Below are 20,793 nucleotides of genomic sequence, written 5' to 3'. Positions count from 1 at the left end.
CGGTTCATTGATTGGTCGTCGAGATAGTACCAGCTCGAAGTCTCCGATAATAGTAAAGTCCATTACGGAGGAGATCGGCATAAGCTCCCTGAATGTGGGGATAACAGCGAGTCACCTCCAGTTGACGAAACAAAAGGGGAAATAAAGGCTCCGGAGATTATCCATCCTAGGTGGATGATGACACGCCCCTTCGAGTCTACGGGGTTAGAGTGAGAGTAACAGCTCAGATCGATTCATTCATCATCTGCATCTTCATTGCCCATGGACAACAGCATTTAACATGATAGTCCCAAGCTCGACATTGCTCGCCTAGTTTAATCGTCCCATTGAAGAAAGCACAACTGAAACCCCCCTGTCACACCAATCATTCGTCACTCAATTTCTCAGACTCTGGAGCGCTTAGCGAAACAATGACTTTTCTTATTACATTGTCTCACATAGGGAGCGGGGAGATTGCGTCAATCTGAAATGAAACACCAAGAAGAACACTGGGCAACCAGCAATGGTGTCTTGAGTCTGCAACCTATCCTACAGCTACTACTCTAGTATCTACCGGGCTATTATCCTGATTAAGCAGCGGCACCACGACAGTCGCAATCTCCGGGAATGAACCATGTCTGCTTTGTAAATAGTGTCCCCTAATTGTTCTCTCCAAACTAGCAAGACTAAGTTAGCAAGAGGAATTAGAAAGTAGCATCTCAGAGATGATCGCAGATGATGAGATCCTCGGTTCCTGCGAACCAGGGAAAGCATCTACAATAGAGTTGAAGAGCCGAATCAAAGCCATCTGAAGTCGATCCCCTGAATCGATGACATCATGGCGGACGTGTAGCGAGGGAGTGTCTTATTTGAATGTTTAGTAAAATTATGCAGCCCTTACACAACAAGAGCTCGCATAGCTCAGTTGGTAGAGCGCATGACTAGTAATCATGAGGTCAGCGGTTCAAATCCGCTTGTGAGCATTTTTTTAATTTTTAACCTTCACTCTTGTTTTCCAGTGTGTGGTCTAAATAACTTAAAGTTTGGTGGAAAATTATCTGAAGAGGGGGCCCTACCTTGATGCTTTTAAACACAAAGTATCATTATCAGAACATTGAATAAATTTAATTAGACATCTTTTTTAAATCAATTTCCCTTTAGATACAGTTTCGCTTATGTCAGAGAAGGCTGATTAACTGAAGGATTTGGTCCAATGGCGGTTTGATGCCTTGATTCGACGAAGGGTTAGTCTCCACAATTATCAGTACCTAGATCTCCATGGCCAGGGTGGGCTCTTTACAGCAAAGAGTGTAAGATAACTGACTGGCTCAAGCGTGCTCAGATCCAGAGCAGAGACGTCGGCATTGGGCTCAACTTCAGATAAAGAAATGCGCTCTGACCACTCCACAGTCTCAGAGCAGACACCGCTCCTGAGGGAACAGCCTCAACCCCCAGACATTGGCACCCATGAACATGATGACAGCGCAGTCGACCCAGGGAAGGAGCCCAGGTCCAAGGAACTAATTCTAATTCTTGGATGTATATGGTTAGGTGTCTTCCTGGCTGCATTAGGTACTTGCACCCTCGCCTGGCTCGGTGACAGGCTGTGTTTGAGTCCACAACTAACCGCGACAGATACCACAATCGTTGCAACTCTCAGTGCGCCCATTTCGTCATCGTTCAATTCCTTCTCTCTACTTTCTTGGCTAGCTACCTCATACCTGATCTCCAATGCTGCCTTTCAACCGCTGAGCGGTCGATTGACCGACATCTACTCGCGACGCGCTGGGCTAATTTTTTCGAACGTGTTCTTCGCTACCGGGAACTTGATATGTGGTTTGGCCAAGAGCGAAGGTACCATTGTACTAGGCCGTGTTGTGGCAGGAATTGGAGGCGGTGGTTTGACGGCTATCTCGACATTTGTCACATCGGATCTGGTTCCTCTTCGCACACGAGGCGTCTGGCAAGGCATTGGTAACATCTGTTATGGAGCGGGAAGTGGACTCGGCGGTGTTTTCGGAGGATGGATCAACGACACTCTAGGATGGAGATGGGCTTTCTTGATCCAGGTGCCCTTCGTTATCGTATCGTGCGTCCTTGTTGCCGTGATGGTGAAGATACCCGTCAAGGAAACCGACACGACCAAGTTGAAGCGGGTGGACTTCTTGGGAGCTATCACCCTGGTCATTACACTTGTCTTATTGCTACTCGGACTCAATACTGGAGGTAATCAGGTGCCATGGACTCATCCGTTGATCCTCACGACATTGCCGCTTTCCGCCGTTTTTCTCTTCATCTTTATTCATATCGAGGCAAACATTGCGTCCGAACCAGTCATCCCTGTGCGTCTGCTCCTCGACCGGACCGTATCCTCGGCCTGTCTTACCAACTGGTTCAGTACCATGGCGCTCTTCGGACTCCTCTTCTACCTCCCCTTATACTTTCAGGTTGAGGGCCTATCGGCCACTGCCGCTGGCGTCAGGCTGATACCCCACGCGCTTGGGACATCCTTTGGCTCTCTTGCTTCGGGATTTCTCATGCGTGCTACCGGACGGTACAAGATATTTAGCAACCTTTCCATGATTCTTCTCGTCGCTGCAGGTGCCCTGATCTGCACTCTGAACCTGGCAACACCTGCTTGGATCCCCTTCGTCTACTTCTTCTGCCTCGGCACGGCCTACGGCAGCATGCTCACCATCACCCTTGTGGCACTTATTTCTGCTGTAGACCATGAACACCATGCTGTCATTACGTCCGCATCCTATGCATTCCGCAGCACAGGCAGTACGATCGGTATCACCATTGCATCTGCAGTTTTCCAAAATATCCTGAAGTCAGGGCTGTGGTCGCGCTTCGGTGATCGCGAGCATGCCCGAGAGATCATCTCACGCATCAGGAACAGTTTGGACGCGATCCATACGCTTCCCGAGGGTTGGAAGGCAGGAGTTCTAGACGCATATATGGATTCTTTACGGGCGGTTTTCCTGACATTACTTGGACTCAGCGTCTTGGGGGCCTTGGTCAGCATGGCCATGCGGGAGCACAAGTTGCACAACAATCTGGCCCGAAGTGACGGTGAATAGTTATGCTATCTGTATTCTACATAGACAGGTACATATATATTTAAGTAGGCGCTAGATAAGCTGCCTAATGTCTTTTAACGCAGCTTAGTTCTGCTACTGGCACACCGTAATTATGTTGTGGTTTATATCAACCAATCAGAGCCCCGAGATTCCACATGATCTCTGTCCCCGCCGATAGCCGTACAGTAAGGTTAGGTACTAAAGGGCGGCCCATGAGTTTGCGAGGGTTTACGATTGTTTGTCCTGCCCCCGAGATTCCGTATTGTACCAGAATATCTTTCCTTAGCCCACCGCGCTCCAGGTATTTCGAGTGGTACACACCCTCGACACAGCAACTCCCTTTCGACCGGTTGCGGTAGCGGTGGCGTCACAGACAGAGCATCACTGATAGTGCAAGACGACGTGGCGAGACCGAGTAGCGAAACGGGGGACAAGGTGACCCATAACAAGTTTCAACAGCAAATTGGCCTGGAACCGAGAGCTCTATCCTGGGAACCGTCGAGTCAACTTTCGATCCACTTTTTTGCGTTGTTCTTGACCGCTTTCTTGGTTCATATGACCTACTCGCTCATACAACGATTTAGTCTATTAGCTCACTCGTCTCTTGACACGTTCGAGCCGTTATTGTCAAGCTGCATTAAAGCGCAGCCATTGGGCGTTGCCGCCATATTTACATGGATTCAATATCATTGCTTGTGGAAAGAGAGCTCTTTGGGCTGCAATTGAAGTAACCTGATTTCATTGGGCTCTGGTGTCGATACTTCCTTGATACCTTTCGGCCTCCTTGTCGCTTTTACTAGCAGATTCTCCCTCCTCTGCTCGTCTTCGCGGCGTAGAGGTGCACGGAGAAAGCTCGGTTCATTGAATTACCCTCTTTGAACCCTTCTTTGTCGCCCGGATAATCTCTCTGGACTTTTCGAATTGCACTCCGGACCACAGAACTTTGCTCCGTATCAGTTATCGTCGCCACAACCTTTCTCTAGCCGATTTCAACCGGGGTTGGCCATATTCCTGGCATGGCAGTGGGGTTACGGCCGGATAGTCCTACAAAATCTGGTGTTTTAGCAGGTGTTACTTCAAAAAGCCTTCTGCCGACTGAAATGGAGATTGATGGGGACACTGAGGAGATATCAACTCGGCAATCGGCATTTATCAACACCAGTTCGAACGAAGTCGTGGAAGATGTCGCAATTTCATCCCACCGCCGCCGAAGGCGCATATTACTGTCGACGGAAAGCGTCTTTGTCGATAACATACTACCCTCACTTCTCCAGAACCCCGATATCGAACTACGGCTGATCACGGACGAGCCTTCGGCCCTCTTAGCAGGCGCAAACAAGATTCCTCACTACATGGATACTGTCGATAGTCAAACATTTGAGAAGAAAACCGGTGCCCGAAGGTGGCTTAAAGCCAAGGCAGCAGAGCTCAGTGAATGGGCTGATATGCTCCTTGTTGCCCCCATCGATGCTGGAGCACTGGGGTCGATGCTATTTGGCCTCACCAACACATTGACGCTGGCGCTTCTTCGTGGCTGGATTTCCACCAAGCCTGTCATCCTTATACCCGGAATGACTGTTTCGGAGTGGGAACATCCTCTTAGCAGTAGACAGCTGGCGGAAGTCGACCGATATTGGCCTTGGATCAACATTGTCAAGCCAGTCCTCTGGCGATCGAATGGTCCCGAGGAACTCGTTCAATTACATTGGGATGGTCTAGGAGAGTTACACGATACTATGGAGAGGACCCTAGGGCTGTCTTTCGCTAAGTCCTCGACAATTTCTGGACAGGCTCTCGACAGCACACAACAAGTAGTTCCGTCAGCGACCAGACAGTCCGCGAGTGCAATTTCAGCGGCACAGCATCTTCGGAAAGGCGCGCGATCACTACCTCTCGAGTTATGGCTAAACATATTCGAAGAACAGTTGCAAGATTGGGAAATTGCGAAAGCAGTTGGCATTCCTACAAACCTTCCTGTGCCTAAGGAATGGCAGTCTCACCTACTCAAGATGTCTACTCCGGCATCTCTGGAATACACGATTCTACGAGGGTCCTTTGCTGCTATCAAAAAGCGTATAGACAGCCTACCACGGTGGAAACCGCTGTCAGACTTAGCCTGTCACCTCATCTTCAAGTTCTCGCGAACCGATGTACTGTCATACTTGACAGAGAACCATCTTGATCTGCTATGGACTACATCTCGCCTAACAAAACTGCCGTACCGCGCGTCGGCGATATACGGGAACCCCAAGATCTTGACGTGGTGGCAGGAAGCACCTGCGCTGCCGAACAAGGATTACAGTGCCGATGCGATGGATGGAGCCTCTCGCGCCGGCTTCGTCGAGGTGCTCGAATGGTGGCGAACATCGGGACTCGAGTTACGGTATACGGAGAGAGCACTCGAGTCTGCCAGTGCCGAGGGTCGGGTAGCGGTGCTTGAATGGTGGAAGAATGCCTCTGCAAACGCTCCATCATCGAATCCTATTCCGCTTAAAGTAGGAAAATCCGTTTTACTCGCTGCACAGTCTGGTCGAGTGGAGTCGCTAGCTTGGTGGGATGCTTCGGGCATTCCGTATAGTCACGCAGAGTCCGTTGCCCGCATTGCCAGCACCCACGGCCATGTCCATGTCCTAGACTTCTGGTACGGGCTAAAGGGACCCAAGATGATCTTCGACAGTCAGGTGTTGGTTGGGCCGACCAAGAACGGACATGACAACGTTCTAGAATGGTGGCGCCGCAGTGGTCTGCGAGTGGAATTCAAAACATGCGACATTGAAGAAGCTCTCGAGGATGCGGACCCTGTCTCCGGCGCGGAGGGACGCGTCCGCCGGTGGTGGGCTCGCAACGGGCTCAACCTGGGCGTTGGAACAAGCGAATGGATGAAAACTAAAGTGCTCTGAATTCTGCCCATTCGTTCATCATCTGTCTCTGATTCTGCTGCTTCCTATATTCATGACCCAATCATTCGAGAAATATACCCAACCTGTTTTGCTGTAGTTACGGCGTTCTGTACCCACACATACATAGCCTCATGAGAAATGAACTAATGATGTCAATGGATCTTCACACTCACTCAACCTCCCATCGAACAATATGCTTGATCTCCGAGGAGTCCGTAAACTCCCTGATCTTCGAAAATTCCTGGAACCCTTCTGACTGGGCAAAGTCGAGATGCTGCTGCACGTTTGTCCACCCACTAAACAGCACAAACTCCTCCTTCCCTTCTTCCTTCTCAATCCTCCACCCCTTGAAGATAGGTAACGGCTTCGTAAACTCCTCCAGATGATGCTGCGCCTCCTCGAAAACCCGGCTAAACCCCTCTCTCTTCTCAGCGCTCATGAAATACCGCCCCACAGCAACAACAGGTGCTTCGGTCAGTAACTCCCCCTGTCGCACCGCATCACCATCCACATGGAGCACCCACACCAGCTCCATCTCACTCGAGAGCTGTCTCATGATTTCCTGATTTGTAGCCGAGGGAATCCAATCCTCGTAGTGCTGTTGCGCCGAGTCCCATCCTCCGATGAGGTAGATGAGCGAGGGATCCTCGACTTGGGAGAAGAGATGAACCGGGTACGAGGAGAATTTGGCTTGCGCTTTGATGCCTTCGAAGAGGAGTGCTTTGAATGATGCGGAGGGAGGCTGAGATTTTAAGCGCAGGAGCGCGATTTCCGTGACTGGGGGCGTCATTTATTCTCTTCGGATACGTTGTGGTAGTTGGAGGGATTACTGATCAGAGCCAGGAGTCAGATGTAAGATGTGCCGGGATTCGCTGTGCCTTTTTATATCATTGAGTCATGGCAGGAATGGATACTCAAAACATTGACAGCCATTTTCCCGATTGGGAGATGCTGACGTCGAAATGGTGCCTAAATTGTTAGGGTGGAGGCGTTCGACCTTTCGCGTAGCGTAAGACCGAACGAACTACATGAGCTTTGATTTGGGTTCAGTTTGAGCAGATGAGATGTCATTCTTGCGACTGCATCCTCCGGTTCAGCTGCTCGATACTGAGAATCGATGATAGAAGCAATATTTCCTTTGCGCTTTGCCAACGCCCCGAGAAAGTATACATAAGAGCAGACTTGCAAAGACCGCCTCCATTTCTAGAAATTGATTCCTTTGAGCCCATACAATAGTTAAGAGCGTGCTGCTGACTATAAGTAACTCGGGTATAATCCGCCTGAGCGATTTCTAAACCGTGGATCCTAATTCTCCTCCCTTCTTTTTCCTTCCTTTCATAAACATCGAAATAGTAAGCATGGAGAATCATCAGAGACATAAAAGTATAGCGAGGACATGGCGTTACGAGTAAGATAGAGAAGACGAGACGGGGTGTTCAAACTTCCCTCCTATACAGGAATTAGCCGGAACTATGCGTACCAGGATGACCGTAAAAGATACATACCATGTAGGCTCAGTCTTCTCCAGACCAGGGGTGCGGATAGCGTTTCTGTCGCCAAACGGGTTGTTCTCGTCGTCGTCGTCCTCATCCGTCTCCGACTCACTGGCACTGACGTACTTTTGCTGCGAGGAAGACGGTACGGATATGCTCAAAGGTCGAGGAGGCCGAGGAGGTTTGGGAGGGTTAACGACCAGCCCGGCAAAAGATTCATTGAGATCGTCTCGGTCAGGACTCCAGCCACTTTCAAGCACATCCTGGTCACTGTCGCTGTCATAGTCTATACTCTTATCCAGGACTTCGAACGCCATAAGAGCAGTAACCAGTTCCTCATTGGCGTGGATGAGACTTCCCAGATATTCTTCGCTCTCGACATGCTGAATGTACCGGAGAATTTGCCGTCTAAGGAGCTTGCAGGTCTCAAACCGGTTGAGACATTCCGCATCTTCGCTGACCCGGTGCGTTTCTCGATTCACCCGTTTCAGCGCATTCATAAGGTTGGTACTGGCGACCGAGGAAGAGGCGAGGGTCTGTAGCATCTCCGGCTTCTCTTTCTCCAAACTGAACGACCTATTATGTATTTTCTTATCCTTTTCTTTCTTGTCTCTCTTGAAAGAAGATTTGCTCGATGTATGTTTGTGCTTGGGACTGCTTAAGACAGTGCTTGGGCCGTTTCCTACGGAAATAGAGACCGTATGGCCCAGTTGTGGCTCAGTGGTAGTCGAATTACCAGTATCCCGGAGAACTTTCGCCTTGGCCTGGGTGGCGGGCTGTTTGCGCTTTGGAAGCTGCCGGTAAAGCGCTGTCACCCCTCCCATCCCTGGTGTGTCCTTGTAGGATACTGCCCATTGCCCAAAAAGTTGCTTGCACTTCTGTTTGACCAAGGGGTCAGATACTGGATCGGTAGCTGCGATTCGTAGACGCTCCAAGAGTGGTTCATCTGCGAACTCTCGCAAGAATCGATCCCCAGCATTCTGTATCAAAAAGTCAAGAATAGTAAGAGCTCTCAGCTGGCGATGCAGATTGCCATATTTACTGGAGAAACATTAGATAAGTAGAACTGAGATGGAAGGGATAGATAGTTGGACTGACAGTTTCTTACGCAACGCACGACTTGCTTCAGTCGGTCCGCTGCTCTGAATGCGAATCGCTTCGATGAGGTCGACAATTCCACTCGAATCTTCAATCTCGTATTGCTCACTGGTGAGCACTTCAATCTGAACGGTCACAGCCGAGTATGGTTTCTGCGCGAAGTATCGTCAGTTCTGCACGGCTTTCCATATGATCAATTACAAAGAACTTGATATGCAAGTCCCCCGGACAGATTCTGACGACTTAGGTATGAAGAATCAAGAATTCTGCGACAACTCCTATATCAATGATCAATGCTCACTTACTGCTGAGTGGAACATGGCGTTGTCATTCAAAGGTCTTATTGGGCAAATAAGTACCAAAGCAGTCAAAGCGCAATGATTTCCGAAGGCGAACTCAGTGTAACTCCTCTTTTGACAAGCTCGGCCCTCGTGAGACCCAGAGATCGGTAGTCGAGGAATTAGAGCTCGTTTCCTGCAACGTCGTGTATAGCTCGTAAATCAGGGTCTCGGCACGATTATGAAGTTAGGCACAGCAATAACCAGACGGTGACGTGTTAAGGCCTGTTAGTCCGACCGAGGCCGTCGTGTGCCCTGGCGGCAGTGCTAAAAGCCTAACACACGAGCACGGCCGACTTCTAAGAAAAACGAGGCTGGTTCGCGCAACACCCCGAATGCTAGGCCTTTCGCGCCACTGATGAACAGTGCGGCAGAGATTTGAAAGGGTGGCGTATATGACTATCTACGATTAGTAGACATCATCGCTGTCGTCCAACTGCGTAGCGATACCCCTACTCCTCCTTCCCCGATTATGGGCCAATCTCGTGATTGCCCCTCTCCTGCACCCCCAAAGGAGTTTAGGGCGGGGAGAGAGGTGGGAATTGGATGCCTGGATGCCTGAGGTTTTCTGAATGTAGGTCCGATTACGCTGATGAAAACAGTCAGGAGTAAATAATTCTATATGGATGATGACTATCACTGCAGGGGATTGATGACTGAGGGCGATCCGGAATAGGGAGTATTACCAAAGCACTGACAATTGCTGCTGAGCAGCATCTTACGTATGCCTTCTTCACCTTCCCAATGGGTCCTCGGTCTATAAATGCGGCCGATCGCTCCTCTGTTCGCCAGTCGTCCTTCTCAATCTTCTCCCGTCTTATCCTCTGCTCCACACTTCTGCTCGGAGTCAGTATCGTCTTTAAAACCCGCCCGCGCATATTTACCTCCCTCCCCGCCTTGCCTTCTTCACCCCATTATACCCAAACTGCCAACATGTCCTACCAACAAGAGCGCTACATTGCCGAACTGGCTGTTCAGCGAGCAACACTTCTGACACAGAAAGTTTTCCACGAGAAGGCCAAGGGCACGGTTTCGAAAGACGACAAATCGCCCGTCACCATTGGCGACTTCGGCGCTCAAGCTCTAATCATCCAAGCCCTCCGCAAGAACTTCCCCAACGATGAGATCGTCGCCGAAGAGGAGGCTAGCTCCCTTCGGGAGGACAAGGCGTTGAGCGCAGAGATCTGGAGACTGGTCAAGGACATCAGATTGGAAGACAATGAGAGCAATGAGCTCCTGGGTGGTCTCTTGCCAAGCGAAGATGCGATGCTGGACACCATCGACCAAGGCAAGAGCGCAGGTGGTCCCAAGGGTCGTATCTGGGCCCTGGATCCCATCGATGGCACAAAGGGATTTCTCCGGGGCGGCCAGTATGCTGTCTGTCTGGGTTTGATTGAGGACGGAGACGTGAAGGTCGGTGCTATTGGTTGCCCCAACTTGCCCGTGGACGATTCGGTTGCCATGACCGCCAGTATCGGCGTTGACCAGACTGATGGCGCCGGCATGGGAGTACTTTTCTCGGCCATCAAGGGCCAGGGAGCCATTAGCCGACCCCTATCGAATGGTGCTCTTGCCGAGAGTAAGGCAATCTCGATGCGTCCCGTTCCCGATATCAAACAAGCCGTTTTCTGTGAAGGAGTGGAAGCTGCCCACTCCGCTCAAGGCGACAACGCTGCCGTCGCTCAGCTTCTTGGCATCACCTCCCCCAGCGTGCGACTTGACTCGCAGGCCAAGTACTGCTCAATTGCTAGAGGCGCAGGTGATATCTACCTACGGCTACCTGTCAAAAAGGACTACCAAGAGAAGATCTGGGATCATGCTGCTGGCGATCTCATTGTCCGCGAGGCTGGTGGACAAGTGACCGACATCTACGGCCAGCGGTTGGATTTCAGCAAGGGCCGGACTTTGGCTGCTAACAAGGGAGTCGTCGCTGCTCCCAAGGCCATCCAGAACCGGGTCATTAGTGCTGTCAAGACGGTCCTGAAGCTATAAAAGATGATGCGAACGCTAACAGCAATTGAATCGAATCACAAAGCCCGTTCTAAATCTTTGTTAGACCCTGCACGCTTGATGCGCCTAAAAGTACATGGGATAGATACCAATTGGGAAAACAGGGGAGACTCTGCTTAAATATACATGTACAGAAACAGCCCAGACCCTGTTCCAAGAAAATGCCAACGTAAAATACAAACCACCCCAGTTCACCGAATCTTCTTGGCCTTCAGTCTGATTGTTTCACCATTCACAAAAATACCCTTGCCCTTGTAAGGCTCTGGCTTGCGCCATTCTCTGATCTCCGCCGCGAATTGTGTCACAACACTCTTGTCCACGCCCTCAAGCAGAATACGAGTAGGCTGCGGTGTGCTGGCCTTGACTCCCTCCGGGACACCAAGCTCAATAGGATGAGAATATCCAACCTTGAGAGAGACGAATTGTTGGCCTGGGTATTCAGGTTCCACCGTGGTCGCTGTGGACTCGATGCTCGCTCTGTAACCGACACCGACCAGACTCAAAATGCAAATATGCCCTTCTGATACTCCAAGTACGTAGTTCTGCAGATGGGCCCGCATAGTTCCTATAAGCCGCAAAAGTCAGGCGTCGTCCGTCGTATGAGAAACTTAAGAGTCGTTTACATACCCCACATGGCACGTTGATGGGCAATCGAGGGGTCTTGAACAGTCAAACTGGCCTTCCGGAGTGCTTCATCGTGTGCGACCTCAACAAAGGGAGGGATGTTCAAGGTCAATTCACCTATAGGCAAACCGCATGTCAGATTCCGCTTCCGAGTCACTCAAGGATGAACACCGTCGCTTACCCAGAGGACCCTTGACCTCAATTGCAGTCTTAGGAATCTCTTTTGACCGGCCTCGTACCTGAGTTTGAGGCAGGTCGACAAACTTTAAAGAAACCTCTGGTGGTATCGAGATCGGAGCACCGCCTACTCGCGATTGTGTCGGGGAAGTGGTTGAAAAGCATTGTGTCCGCAGCAGGTGGGAGTATGCAGGTGCCAGGAAGATAGGTAGACTGGCCTGCCGGAGAGGATTCCGTGTAAGCTGCCTTAAGCAGCTCTGGGTTAGAAAATTCGACATGGCGACGATAATTGTGTTTCGACTGTTCGAGATAGCGGTTGAAAGTCCGGATCTCAACTGATTTTGTCCGAAGGCATATTCTCCAAATTGGGTTAGTCTCTCCTCACGTGACTCCATAACCATCCTCATAGATCGAGTCAAAACATCCCAAGGACTCTGTATGTTGTTTATAATTGATTTTCTGCATATTGACAGAGCTCGCTGGCGACATGCTTGGTCGATTCATGTAGCGTATCTTTGTGTTTGCGCTTGATAGTGTAATGTCTGTCTCTTTCACTTTGCTCCTTTCGCTGTTGTTTCGTTCAGCTTCATCTCAGACTACTTCACCCCCAGCTTCAGTCTTATGGGAGACTTAACCTGTTCATCTTTGTATTCTGCTGTCTGCTCTTGACTATCAATTACAACATTCCTCCGTTGCTCGCATCTTTCTAGTGTCTAATATCAGTATCATTGCCACCGAGGGTCTCCATCGGTTCTTCTCTACTCACGGCTTTGTCCTGCGGTAAAGACTCTATTCTCGAGCCAGATGTCAAGAACTCATTTACCTACGTTCTTGCTTGCCAGCATGCTGCTCTTTCTCCTGCTGATATCAAGTCCTGCCCTCGCTGGGAAGCTGATGACCGGTATGTTCTCGGACAAGTAATTACTAATCAATGCATCATTAATAATGAAGTTAGGGATGTCAGTACCTGCTCATAACGCATCTGCAGAGATTGATCTGGTATCGTTCCTACAGTCGAAAACGGAGCAGCATGATGCTATCTTTACGGAAGCGGTGCAACTACTTGAATCTATGAAGTCGTCACCTTCTTGCAACCGGATTGCAGCTTCAAGGCTCGTCGCATCTTGTCAATCGATAGGGGGGAAGACGGATCATACAGAACCAAGTACATATCTAGCATTGGAGCATGTTCGCTCTCTGTACGCGGCGCGACTTGCAGTATGTGAACTCGACGGAGCAGGGGCATCAATTCCTCCTCCATGCCTTCCAGTTACTCTTGAAACCCCGCGGAAGAAAGGATTCTTTGGTTTTTCCTCCAGTCATAAATCCACGACCACCACTGCCGACTCTATGCCAACTGAGATTCTAGAATCATGCTTACGGTCACTGGAATCCCGACCACAGTGGTGGACATCGTATAGTAATAGTAGACAGAATGCCGTGGTAATATGTCAAGCAACGCGGCTTGAGACCGAGAAGGAGGAGCTTCTTGAGCTTCATCGCTCAATAGTCGAAAGCTCCATCAAGCTTAGCCATGGGCTCCAGGAGGCGCTTCAGATGGCAGCTGCAGAAACTTCCCAGCGTCAAGCCTTCATGGAGGCGACAGCAGCTTTGCAGGCGAAGCTGACACGAGACCTGGAAGCAACTGAGACTGGCTTCAGAGCTCTGCTGGGCAACTTAATGGAAGGCATCGAGTCTGCCGTCGATTCGGTAGTTACGACTGCAACCTCAGCCCTTACAAGGGTACATGAAGATGCAACAAGCCTCGAGAAGGTAAGCGCCTAGCGATCTTATACCAATACGACTGACATTGTCCAGGACATTCGAAATGCTACCGATGAAGTCAACTACCTGCGACAAATGCTGCAAGCTGTTTATGATGAAGCTCTAACCAGAGAAGCGCAAACTGTGCATGCTCATGAGCAGAATGTCGAGAAACAGAATGAACTTGCGCTCTCACTTCAGTCCAGGCTCGACTCCCTTGTGCAGGGTGATGTGGCTCGGCTCTCTCAGAATGTCGAGACTTTTGACGCGTCGCTAGTAAGTGAACCTTTGCCGAGTGTGACGGTCTGACAAGGCTTACAACACCAGTCATGGCTCTCAGAGAGGCTAGGACTCATTCTACAACAAGAGCTGAGCTTGTCCGAGGTTTGTGGCTTGCCCTTCAAATGGTTTCTTGAAAGCTAATCCCTGAAGCGACTGCGAAACTTCGAGACATCGCTTGAGAACTCGCAATCGAAAGCTGAAGCTTTACATGCAGCTCAGCTGCAACAGTACGATGCGCTTAAAGCGCAATATAGAGTACAGCAACATATGGAAACCAACTTTCAAATTTCGCAGGCTCTTCTTGACAAGGCAACTGCGACTGCTGCGAACTTACAAGCGATGATTGACGAGACGACGACCAGATATCGAGATTCCCCAATCTTAGGGAATGTTATTGGACCATACTCTGCATGGACAGTGTGTGGTCTTCTTCTCAGTTTTATAGGCGCGCACAATCCAAGATTGGCTCTGGCAGCTCTTTTGATCGGTGCCGGTGAGTATACCTCCCATAGGCTTGGTTTTGATCATGCCCTGAATGACGCATCTCCAGTCCACTTTACGATGACGAGATTCTACCACGGCGTTCTGTTTTAGCTTTCGTTCTCAACGACCTTCTCGTATTCTTCGCTACGTGCATTATTTAGTCCATATATCTATGTCGTCATTTCGATTTTCTTACTGGGGAACGGGCTTGAGCATATGAAATGGGGAGTTCCATGGGTTTATTATTTCCGTCATTATACCAAAGTACTCAGAGGCTGGAGGGAATGGGCGCTGATAGTTAAGTGATAATTAGGTCAACGAAAGATGAAGAGTTGACGAGATTCCAGTAGAAGCCACATTGATTCCTCGAGTATCACCAAATAACTATATCTGAATGCTGGACATACCGGGTTATCCTATTTTCCCCAAATTTGTAAACTTCATTCGCTTAGAGCAAGTCAGATCACTCGAGGGTTTAGGTCACATGTGCAACAAGTCTGCCCTTTCGGAGTCCAGACACCAAGGACTCAGAAGAGTGACGCTCCAGTTCCTCTTCCAGAGGTCGAACAATATGTACCGCGGCAATTTGGACCCGTAACCCTGGCCTGGTAACGATCAGAAATAGCGCGTATCTGTCCTGTATTTTCGCAACCCGCAACATGTGAAGACACTTAAAATTCCTCCACAACTTACATTGAACAGAATTTCATAGAATGCCTAAGGATAATGTCACATCCAGTGTAAGGGCCATCAGTTGAGGTCTGAGGACTACTTCTTGCCAGCTTTTAAGGATGTGCGTGTGAACCGAAAATTTGGACTTCCCATGACTGTTCTCAACAGCCCCAAACTCGACGTCTACCAAGTTCATGGATCTACAATCAGTACCAAGCTGTGTCTTAGCTGTATTTATCGGCATCGGCACTTGCCGGCCAACATTGCCCTTCGGCGTTTCTCCGCATGTATCGGGAAGGAGATTTGGAGATCCCCAGACTTGGCGCATGGGCCAAGAAGGCCCGGAGATCCACAACTGGTCGGGGACATGACTGGATTTCCCGTCTTCATGTGGGAAAGTCCCACTTGCTGCTGGACCGCCGCATAATCCAACGTCTCTCAGAACCTGCTTGGTCTTCCTGCATGTTCTGGACGGCACTGATGATCGGGAAATACTCGTTGTCTAGTCCTTCTTTCATCGGCACAACTTCGGGATTTATGCAAGGGATGGCCTTGCGACTTGATGAAGATGCCCCTTTCAATGAATTACCCCACGGGGTTATTATTATGATGAGGGCAGCTACCTGAGGAAGTGTATTACAAAAGGGGGCTGGTCTCCGGCGAAACTCAAAGCAACCCTGGAACTTTCTGCTGAGAGCAATTTCATAAAGCCAGACCCCTGGTGAGCTGGCTCAGTCAACATGACCAAGCTCTCTCTACTGCCTCTTCTCACATTGGCCTCTGCAGTTCTGGCAAAACAGGATGCTTTCCAGGCCAAATGTGCTAGTTTTGGACACAGGATTAAGCTCCCTAATGTCCACGTGAACTTCGTTGAATATGTCCCTGGAGGTACCAACCTCACTCTGCCCGACAACCCTGTCACCTGCGGTGCATCCTCCCAGATTGTGTCAGCGGATATGTGCCGGGTTGCCATGGCCGTTGATACATCGAACAGCAGCCAGATCACCTTGGAAGCATGGTTTCCGCGGGATTACACTGGCCGCTTTCTGAGCACTGGCAATGGAGGCCTTTCTGGCTGTATGGCTTCTTCTAATTCTTTTGTAAGATAGAGCGCCGTTGTGGCTGATATTCTTATAGGCATCCAATACTATGATCTTGCCTATACTGCCGGCTTAGGCTTCGCAACCGTCGGCGCCAACAACGGCCACAACGGAACATCTGGCAAGCCATTCTACCAGCATCCTGAAGTCATCGAAGACTTCGCATACCGCTCAATTCACACCGGTGTCGTAGTTGGTAAACAGCTCACCAAAATGTTTTATAGCGAAGGCTTTGACAAGTCCTACTACCTGGGATGCTCCACCGGTGGTAGACAAGGCTTCAAGTCGATCCAGAAGTACCCCAATGACTTCGACGGTGTTGTGGCAGGTGCTCCAGCCTTCAACTTCGTCAACCTGATCTCGTGGAGCATCCACTTCTACTCGATCACCGGATCAAATACATCGGATACATACCTCTCGCCGGCTTCGTGGAAGGTCGTGCATGATGAGATCGTACGACAGTGCGACGGAATCGACGGGGCAAAGGATGGCATCATCGAGGATACCGATCTCTGCCACCCTATTCTCGAAACAATCATCTGCAAGCCAGGTGCCTCTAACACGACCAGTTGTATCACCGGTGCCCAGGCGAAGACTGTCCGCAATGTTCTCTCCCCATTCTATGGCGTGAACGGAACTCTGCTGTATCCTCGCATGCAACCCGGCTCCGAACTGTTCGCTTCGTCGATCATGTACAACGGTCAGCCCTTTAGCTACAGCACTGACTGGTACCGCTATGTCGTCTACAACAACCCCAATTGGGACGCCACCAAGTGGACGGTGCAGGATGCCGCGGCTGCTCTGGCGCAGAACCCCTACAACATCCAGACCTGGGACGCGGATATCTCTTCCTTCCAGAAGGCGGGTGGAAAGGTCCTGACATACCACGGTATGCAGGACCAGCTGATCAGCTCGGATAACTCGAAGCTTTACTATGCGCGCGTCGCAGAGAAAATGGGCCTTGCCTCTGAAGAACTGGATGACTTCTACCGCCTCTTCCCCGTTAGCGGAATGGCGCATTGCAGCGGAGGTGACGGCGCCTATGGCATTGGCAACGGGCTGTCGACATACAATGGGGCTGAGCCAGAGAACAACGTCCTTATGGCAATTGTTCAGTGGGTCGAGAAGGGGATTGCTCCGGAGTTCATCCGTGGTGCCAAGTTCTCGAACGGGGTCGGTTCGTCTGTCGAATATACCCGCAGCCACTGCAGATATCCTCGCAGAAATGTATACAAGGGTCCAGGAAACTATTCCGACGAGAACGCATGGGAATGTGTTTAGTTGGCGGTCTCTGGTGTGGCACGAGACTTGAACTTGTACATCCAGCTTGATAGTATGCAATTAAGTCCAACAATCGAGTACAGGTGCCTCTAGTGTCCATACGCTATTCGGCTGACTGGCTAATCTGGCTGCCATAGGGTGTTCAGCCACCAGAAAATTGGAGTATAATTTCCGCCATATTCAAGGCAGCGTCCTTGCCATAACTTCTTTCGCAGGGAATCGTGCTGATGGCCTTGCTTGTGAATGTGAAATACATGTTAAGCGTAGATGATTAAGGTCCACAGCAGAGCGTAGCATAAGACTGTACACCATCATAGAAGTCTTAGACCAAAGGAGTTCTTTTTATCATAATCAAATTCATTGCAGTGTAGATTGTCTCAGAGCTTGGGGCACAATCCATAAATACAATGCCATTGAAGCGGCAGAAGGTGGCGGTAGTGAGGGGCAGAAATGTATACATCTGCGGACTCGATTGACAAATGGAGCAATGCCTCCAGCACTTCCATACTCCATCTCACTCTGCGATATTTTGTGCGTCTGACCAAAATTAGGGATACTACGCATACAAACTAGGAAATAGTAGGTGATCCTCTTTCTTCTGAACATGTGAACCTCGCGATTGGCAATATCTCCCTTGATCTCCGCAAAGACTGGACAACTCCACATACAGACCGCCTTGGCAACTTAGCCCTGCTTGAGGTAGTCGCAGTTAAGAGAGTTAATTACAGAAGGCGCTCGATGATGAACTACTTTCGGGGGTGGAACTGATACTACCTTTGTCGCATAAATGCCTCTTGCTGACCGGCAGACTTTCTAGCAACCACAGTTCCCGACGCTTCGCAAAGTGGTCCTCAGCTTACATTCCGCTAGCTAGGGTTGATCCTTGATTTTGCAAAGTTACCCCAACCCCGCAATTGCTTGAGCGTCCTGATCGAATTGATCCATCGCGAAGAAGTGCGTGATCGCGCCAGCTTTACGTCGAGAATTTGCAAGATCAGGACGTTTTACCAGCGAATTTCAGAAAAATGGCCGATCCTATCGCCGACGCGCCTGTCATAGACGAGTTCGCGCAAACTCGAGGCGGGGATGATCTGTTTGATGACGAAATCATCCCAGTTTCTGCGGACGAACAAGTACAAGCTGAGGTCCAGACACCGGAGGAGAATGTTGCAGACACCGAGAGCCAGGAGCCACCACGGATAGATACCCCGCCGCGCTCACGAGGAGTGGATAGACGAGGAGGGCGAGGGAAAGGAAGAGGGCGCGGAGGACGCGGGTCACACCATTCAGGTCGCGGACGCGCAGAAGGAGGACCCAGGGGCAGGTCTACTGACAATACTGCCGAACGAGAGGACAACAAAGTGGAGGATGCAGCCCGCGATACGCCGGCAGAAGGATCAGAGCAATCCACAAAGGAGGATGAAACTAAGTCGGATGCTAAGCCCGCCGGTACGGCGAATGGAGCCGAAGCTCAACGAGTTCCAGCCGTTCGTGGTGATAGGAGCGCAACGGGTGGAGTGAAGAAGGTACGGCACGAGCCTATGTAGCTTTGAAAGAGACATGTACTAATTGTCGCACCAGCCCAAGCTCACGGAGGAAGAGCTTACCCGACGCATCGCTGCCGCCAAGGAAAATGCCGCTAAAAAAGCTGCTGCATATGCCCGCGCTGAGGCCGATCACGCGTCATTTCTCGAACGCGAGAAGGTTGCAGAAGAGAAGCGCCGCCAGGAACGCCAGAATCGCCGCGTGATGGATTCCGAACGCGAGCGCAACCGCTTGAGAAAGCTCGAAGCTTTGGGCGGAAGGGAGTGGGATGCTACAAAGCGCGAAGAAGACTACAATCCCGGTGGTGGTAGAGGTCAATTCCGGCGAGGCATGCACGGAGGAGTCTCTGGTTACGTCCGAAGAGATTTCGATGATGCCCGCACGGAAGAGGAGAACCTAGAGGGACGCCATCACCACAACCACCGCGGTCGAGGACGTGGTGGAAGAGGCGGGCGCGGACGAGGAGCTTCTCGCGTTGCGCCTTTTGATGGAGCGTCAGATGGAGCTGCTCCAGCAGCCTCCCCAGCCGCTCCGGTCCTGAACAATGAACAAGATTTTCCAGCCCTTCCTGGCGGTGATAAAGCAACGGACAAGACGGTCTCCGATCTTGCAGACAAGCTGGAGACCTCACTGTCTCCAGTATCTGGTGCGATGTGGGCAGACCAAGTCGAGTCGCAGCGGGATTAATCTACTCTACTAATGCCTCCTATGAATTTCTGTTCACGCATGTACGCTTCCCTTCCTAACTGTTTCTCATGTCTCTATGATGGATAGACCTCCGGAGAGGTTTTCTGATGTTTTCTTCTCTATTGACTCGAGTAATGATTGTCCTATACCACTGAATCGGAATGAAACTTGTATGTACATAACGCACTAGATGTTACAAAATCGGCAGTCATGGTGCCCATGCACATTGTCTGACACGTACTATCACATAGTCAAGGTCTCAGTATCTACCTCCTGGCTCGTCCAAGTCAATGCACAGGTTAGTTGTATGGAGTATGTGATGATTCAGCGAAGGTGGCGTGTACCAGCCAATTACCAAGGCGGGATGCGCTCACTATGAAATCATAGTTACTATGCAACTAGAACAGGACCCGATCGACACGCAGATGGTCGATGAGGTATACAGGTTGATCTTTTATAAAGACGTTGTAGCCAAGATATTGTTTGCAATATTCAACGTTGTGGAAACATTCGAAATTCCAGGTACGTTCGCCATTTAGTATACAACGAACTATCAAAACAATATATATCATTCCACATTGTATCTGCGATGCACCATAACTGACTCCAGCAAAAGACACAAGCAAAGAAATCAAAACCACAATAACCATCACAATGGCAAGCTCTTCCACCGACAGAACAACCGACAACGCCGTCAACCACGAAAGAACCTCTACCCAGGGTGGTGCCAGCGCCAAACCCACACCCGCCAACAACGCAGGCGGTGGTTCCGGATGGGGCGACAAGGGGTTCTTCAAGGGGGGCACAGGCACAGAGGGACCGGGACATGTGGACGTAAGTTGTTTCGATGCGTACCTCACGAGAGCGGAGCCTGGAACTGACGATTATGGTGTAGGCTGCGAACCCCAAGTCATCAATGGGCAAGTTCCTAGGTCTGAGTTCGCAGAAGGGTGCTGCGAGCTCGAACTTTGAGCAGCGGACTCAGGGGGCGTCCGATATGTCTGCTAAGGGAACATCGTGCGATACTGAGGATCATAGTTTCATGGAGCATCGGCCTGGATGTCCTGAGACGCTGCCTGGGTGGTCGAAGACGAAGGGGGTGATGGATATGTGAGTTTTACCAGGACTCGGACTGCCTTGGATTCTAAGGAAAGATGGGTTGGTACTGACGTTTGAGCTTTTAGGTTGCATGGCCAAGGTAGATAGTGGTATGCTGGATTCGAGTTGGGAGTTGAGGGAGTTACTGCGCTTTTATTACGTGATTTCTTTTTGTCATG

General features: G+C 50.3%; 10 protein-coding genes and 1 non-coding gene across 11 annotated transcripts; 8 read left to right on the top strand and 3 right to left on the bottom strand.

Annotated features, from left to right (window-relative positions):
- The first annotated feature begins 889 nt into the window (after positions 1-889).
- Positions 890-962, top strand: Aspvir_002738. The gene has a single exon. It is a non-coding gene; the product is annotated as a tRNA-Thr (tRNA).
- Positions 963-1,367: 405 nt separating this feature from the next.
- Aspvir_002737 (uncharacterized protein) lies at positions 1,368-3,062 on the top strand (the record flags this gene model as incomplete). Its single annotated transcript, XM_043274335.1, has 1 exon — positions 1,368-3,062. The coding sequence occupies one exon, from the start codon at positions 1,368-1,370 to the stop codon at positions 3,060-3,062; it is 1,695 nt and encodes a 564-aa protein (XP_043130270.1).
- A 1,016-nt stretch (positions 3,063-4,078) lies between these two features.
- Aspvir_002736 (uncharacterized protein) lies at positions 4,079-5,962 on the top strand (the record flags this gene model as incomplete). Its single annotated transcript, XM_043274334.1, has 1 exon — positions 4,079-5,962. The coding sequence occupies one exon, from the start codon at positions 4,079-4,081 to the stop codon at positions 5,960-5,962; it is 1,884 nt and encodes a 627-aa protein (XP_043130269.1).
- Positions 5,963-6,131: 169 nt separating this feature from the next.
- On the bottom strand, positions 6,132-6,752 carry Aspvir_002735 (uncharacterized protein; the record flags this gene model as incomplete). Its single annotated transcript, XM_043274333.1, has 1 exon — positions 6,132-6,752. One exon carries the CDS (start codon positions 6,750-6,752, stop codon positions 6,132-6,134), a length of 621 nt encoding a protein of 206 aa, XP_043130268.1.
- Positions 6,753-7,398: 646 nt separating this feature from the next.
- Aspvir_002734 (LSB5 family protein) lies at positions 7,399-8,873 on the bottom strand (the record flags this gene model as incomplete). Its single annotated transcript, XM_043274332.1, has 4 exons — positions 7,399-7,411; positions 7,468-8,496; positions 8,554-8,705; positions 8,859-8,873. 4 exons carry the CDS (start codon positions 8,871-8,873, stop codon positions 7,399-7,401), a joined length of 1,209 nt encoding a protein of 402 aa, XP_043130267.1.
- A 762-nt stretch (positions 8,874-9,635) lies between these two features.
- On the top strand, positions 9,636-10,883 carry Aspvir_002733 (3'(2'),5'-bisphosphate nucleotidase; the record flags this gene model as incomplete). The annotated part of the gene is made up of 1 exon (XM_043274331.1): positions 9,636-10,883. One exon carries the CDS (start codon positions 9,636-9,638, stop codon positions 10,881-10,883), a length of 1,248 nt encoding a protein of 415 aa, XP_043130266.1.
- Positions 10,884-11,092: 209 nt separating this feature from the next.
- On the bottom strand, positions 11,093-11,980 carry Aspvir_002732 (mitochondrial 54S ribosomal protein uL6m; the record flags this gene model as incomplete). Its single annotated transcript, XM_043274330.1, has 3 exons — positions 11,093-11,466; positions 11,529-11,642; positions 11,707-11,980. 3 exons carry the CDS (start codon positions 11,978-11,980, stop codon positions 11,093-11,095), a joined length of 762 nt encoding a protein of 253 aa, XP_043130265.1.
- Positions 11,981-12,647: 667 nt separating this feature from the next.
- On the top strand, positions 12,648-14,342 carry Aspvir_002731 (putative nuclear membrane fusion protein Kar5; the record flags this gene model as incomplete). Its single annotated transcript, XM_043274329.1, has 5 exons — positions 12,648-13,475; positions 13,521-13,742; positions 13,794-13,850; positions 13,899-14,241; positions 14,299-14,342. The coding sequence occupies 5 exons, from the start codon at positions 12,648-12,650 to the stop codon at positions 14,340-14,342; spliced, it is 1,494 nt and encodes a 497-aa protein (XP_043130264.1).
- A 1,301-nt stretch (positions 14,343-15,643) lies between these two features.
- faeB-2 (putative feruloyl esterase) lies at positions 15,644-17,284 on the top strand (the record flags this gene model as incomplete). Its single annotated transcript, XM_043274328.1, has 2 exons — positions 15,644-15,980; positions 16,041-17,284. 2 exons carry the CDS (start codon positions 15,644-15,646, stop codon positions 17,282-17,284), a joined length of 1,581 nt encoding a protein of 526 aa, XP_043130263.1.
- Positions 17,285-18,309: 1,025 nt separating this feature from the next.
- Aspvir_002729 (uncharacterized protein) lies at positions 18,310-19,516 on the top strand (the record flags this gene model as incomplete). Its single annotated transcript, XM_043274327.1, has 2 exons — positions 18,310-18,810; positions 18,866-19,516. The coding sequence occupies 2 exons, from the start codon at positions 18,310-18,312 to the stop codon at positions 19,514-19,516; spliced, it is 1,152 nt and encodes a 383-aa protein (XP_043130262.1).
- Positions 19,517-20,170: 654 nt separating this feature from the next.
- On the top strand, positions 20,171-20,630 carry Aspvir_002728 (uncharacterized protein; the record flags this gene model as incomplete). Its single annotated transcript, XM_043274326.1, has 2 exons — positions 20,171-20,350; positions 20,412-20,630. 2 exons carry the CDS (start codon positions 20,171-20,173, stop codon positions 20,628-20,630), a joined length of 399 nt encoding a protein of 132 aa, XP_043130261.1.
- Positions 20,631-20,793: the final 163 nt, after the last annotated feature.

The sequence above is a fragment of the Aspergillus viridinutans genome, assembly GCF_018404265.1.
Source record: "Aspergillus viridinutans IFM 47045 DNA, scaffold_12, whole genome shotgun sequence".
Classification (NCBI taxonomy): Eukaryota; Fungi; Ascomycota; class Eurotiomycetes; order Eurotiales; family Aspergillaceae; genus Aspergillus; species Aspergillus viridinutans.
The sequence above is the reverse complement of the archived record's forward strand: the minus strand, read 5'-3'. Positions and strand labels throughout refer to the sequence as shown.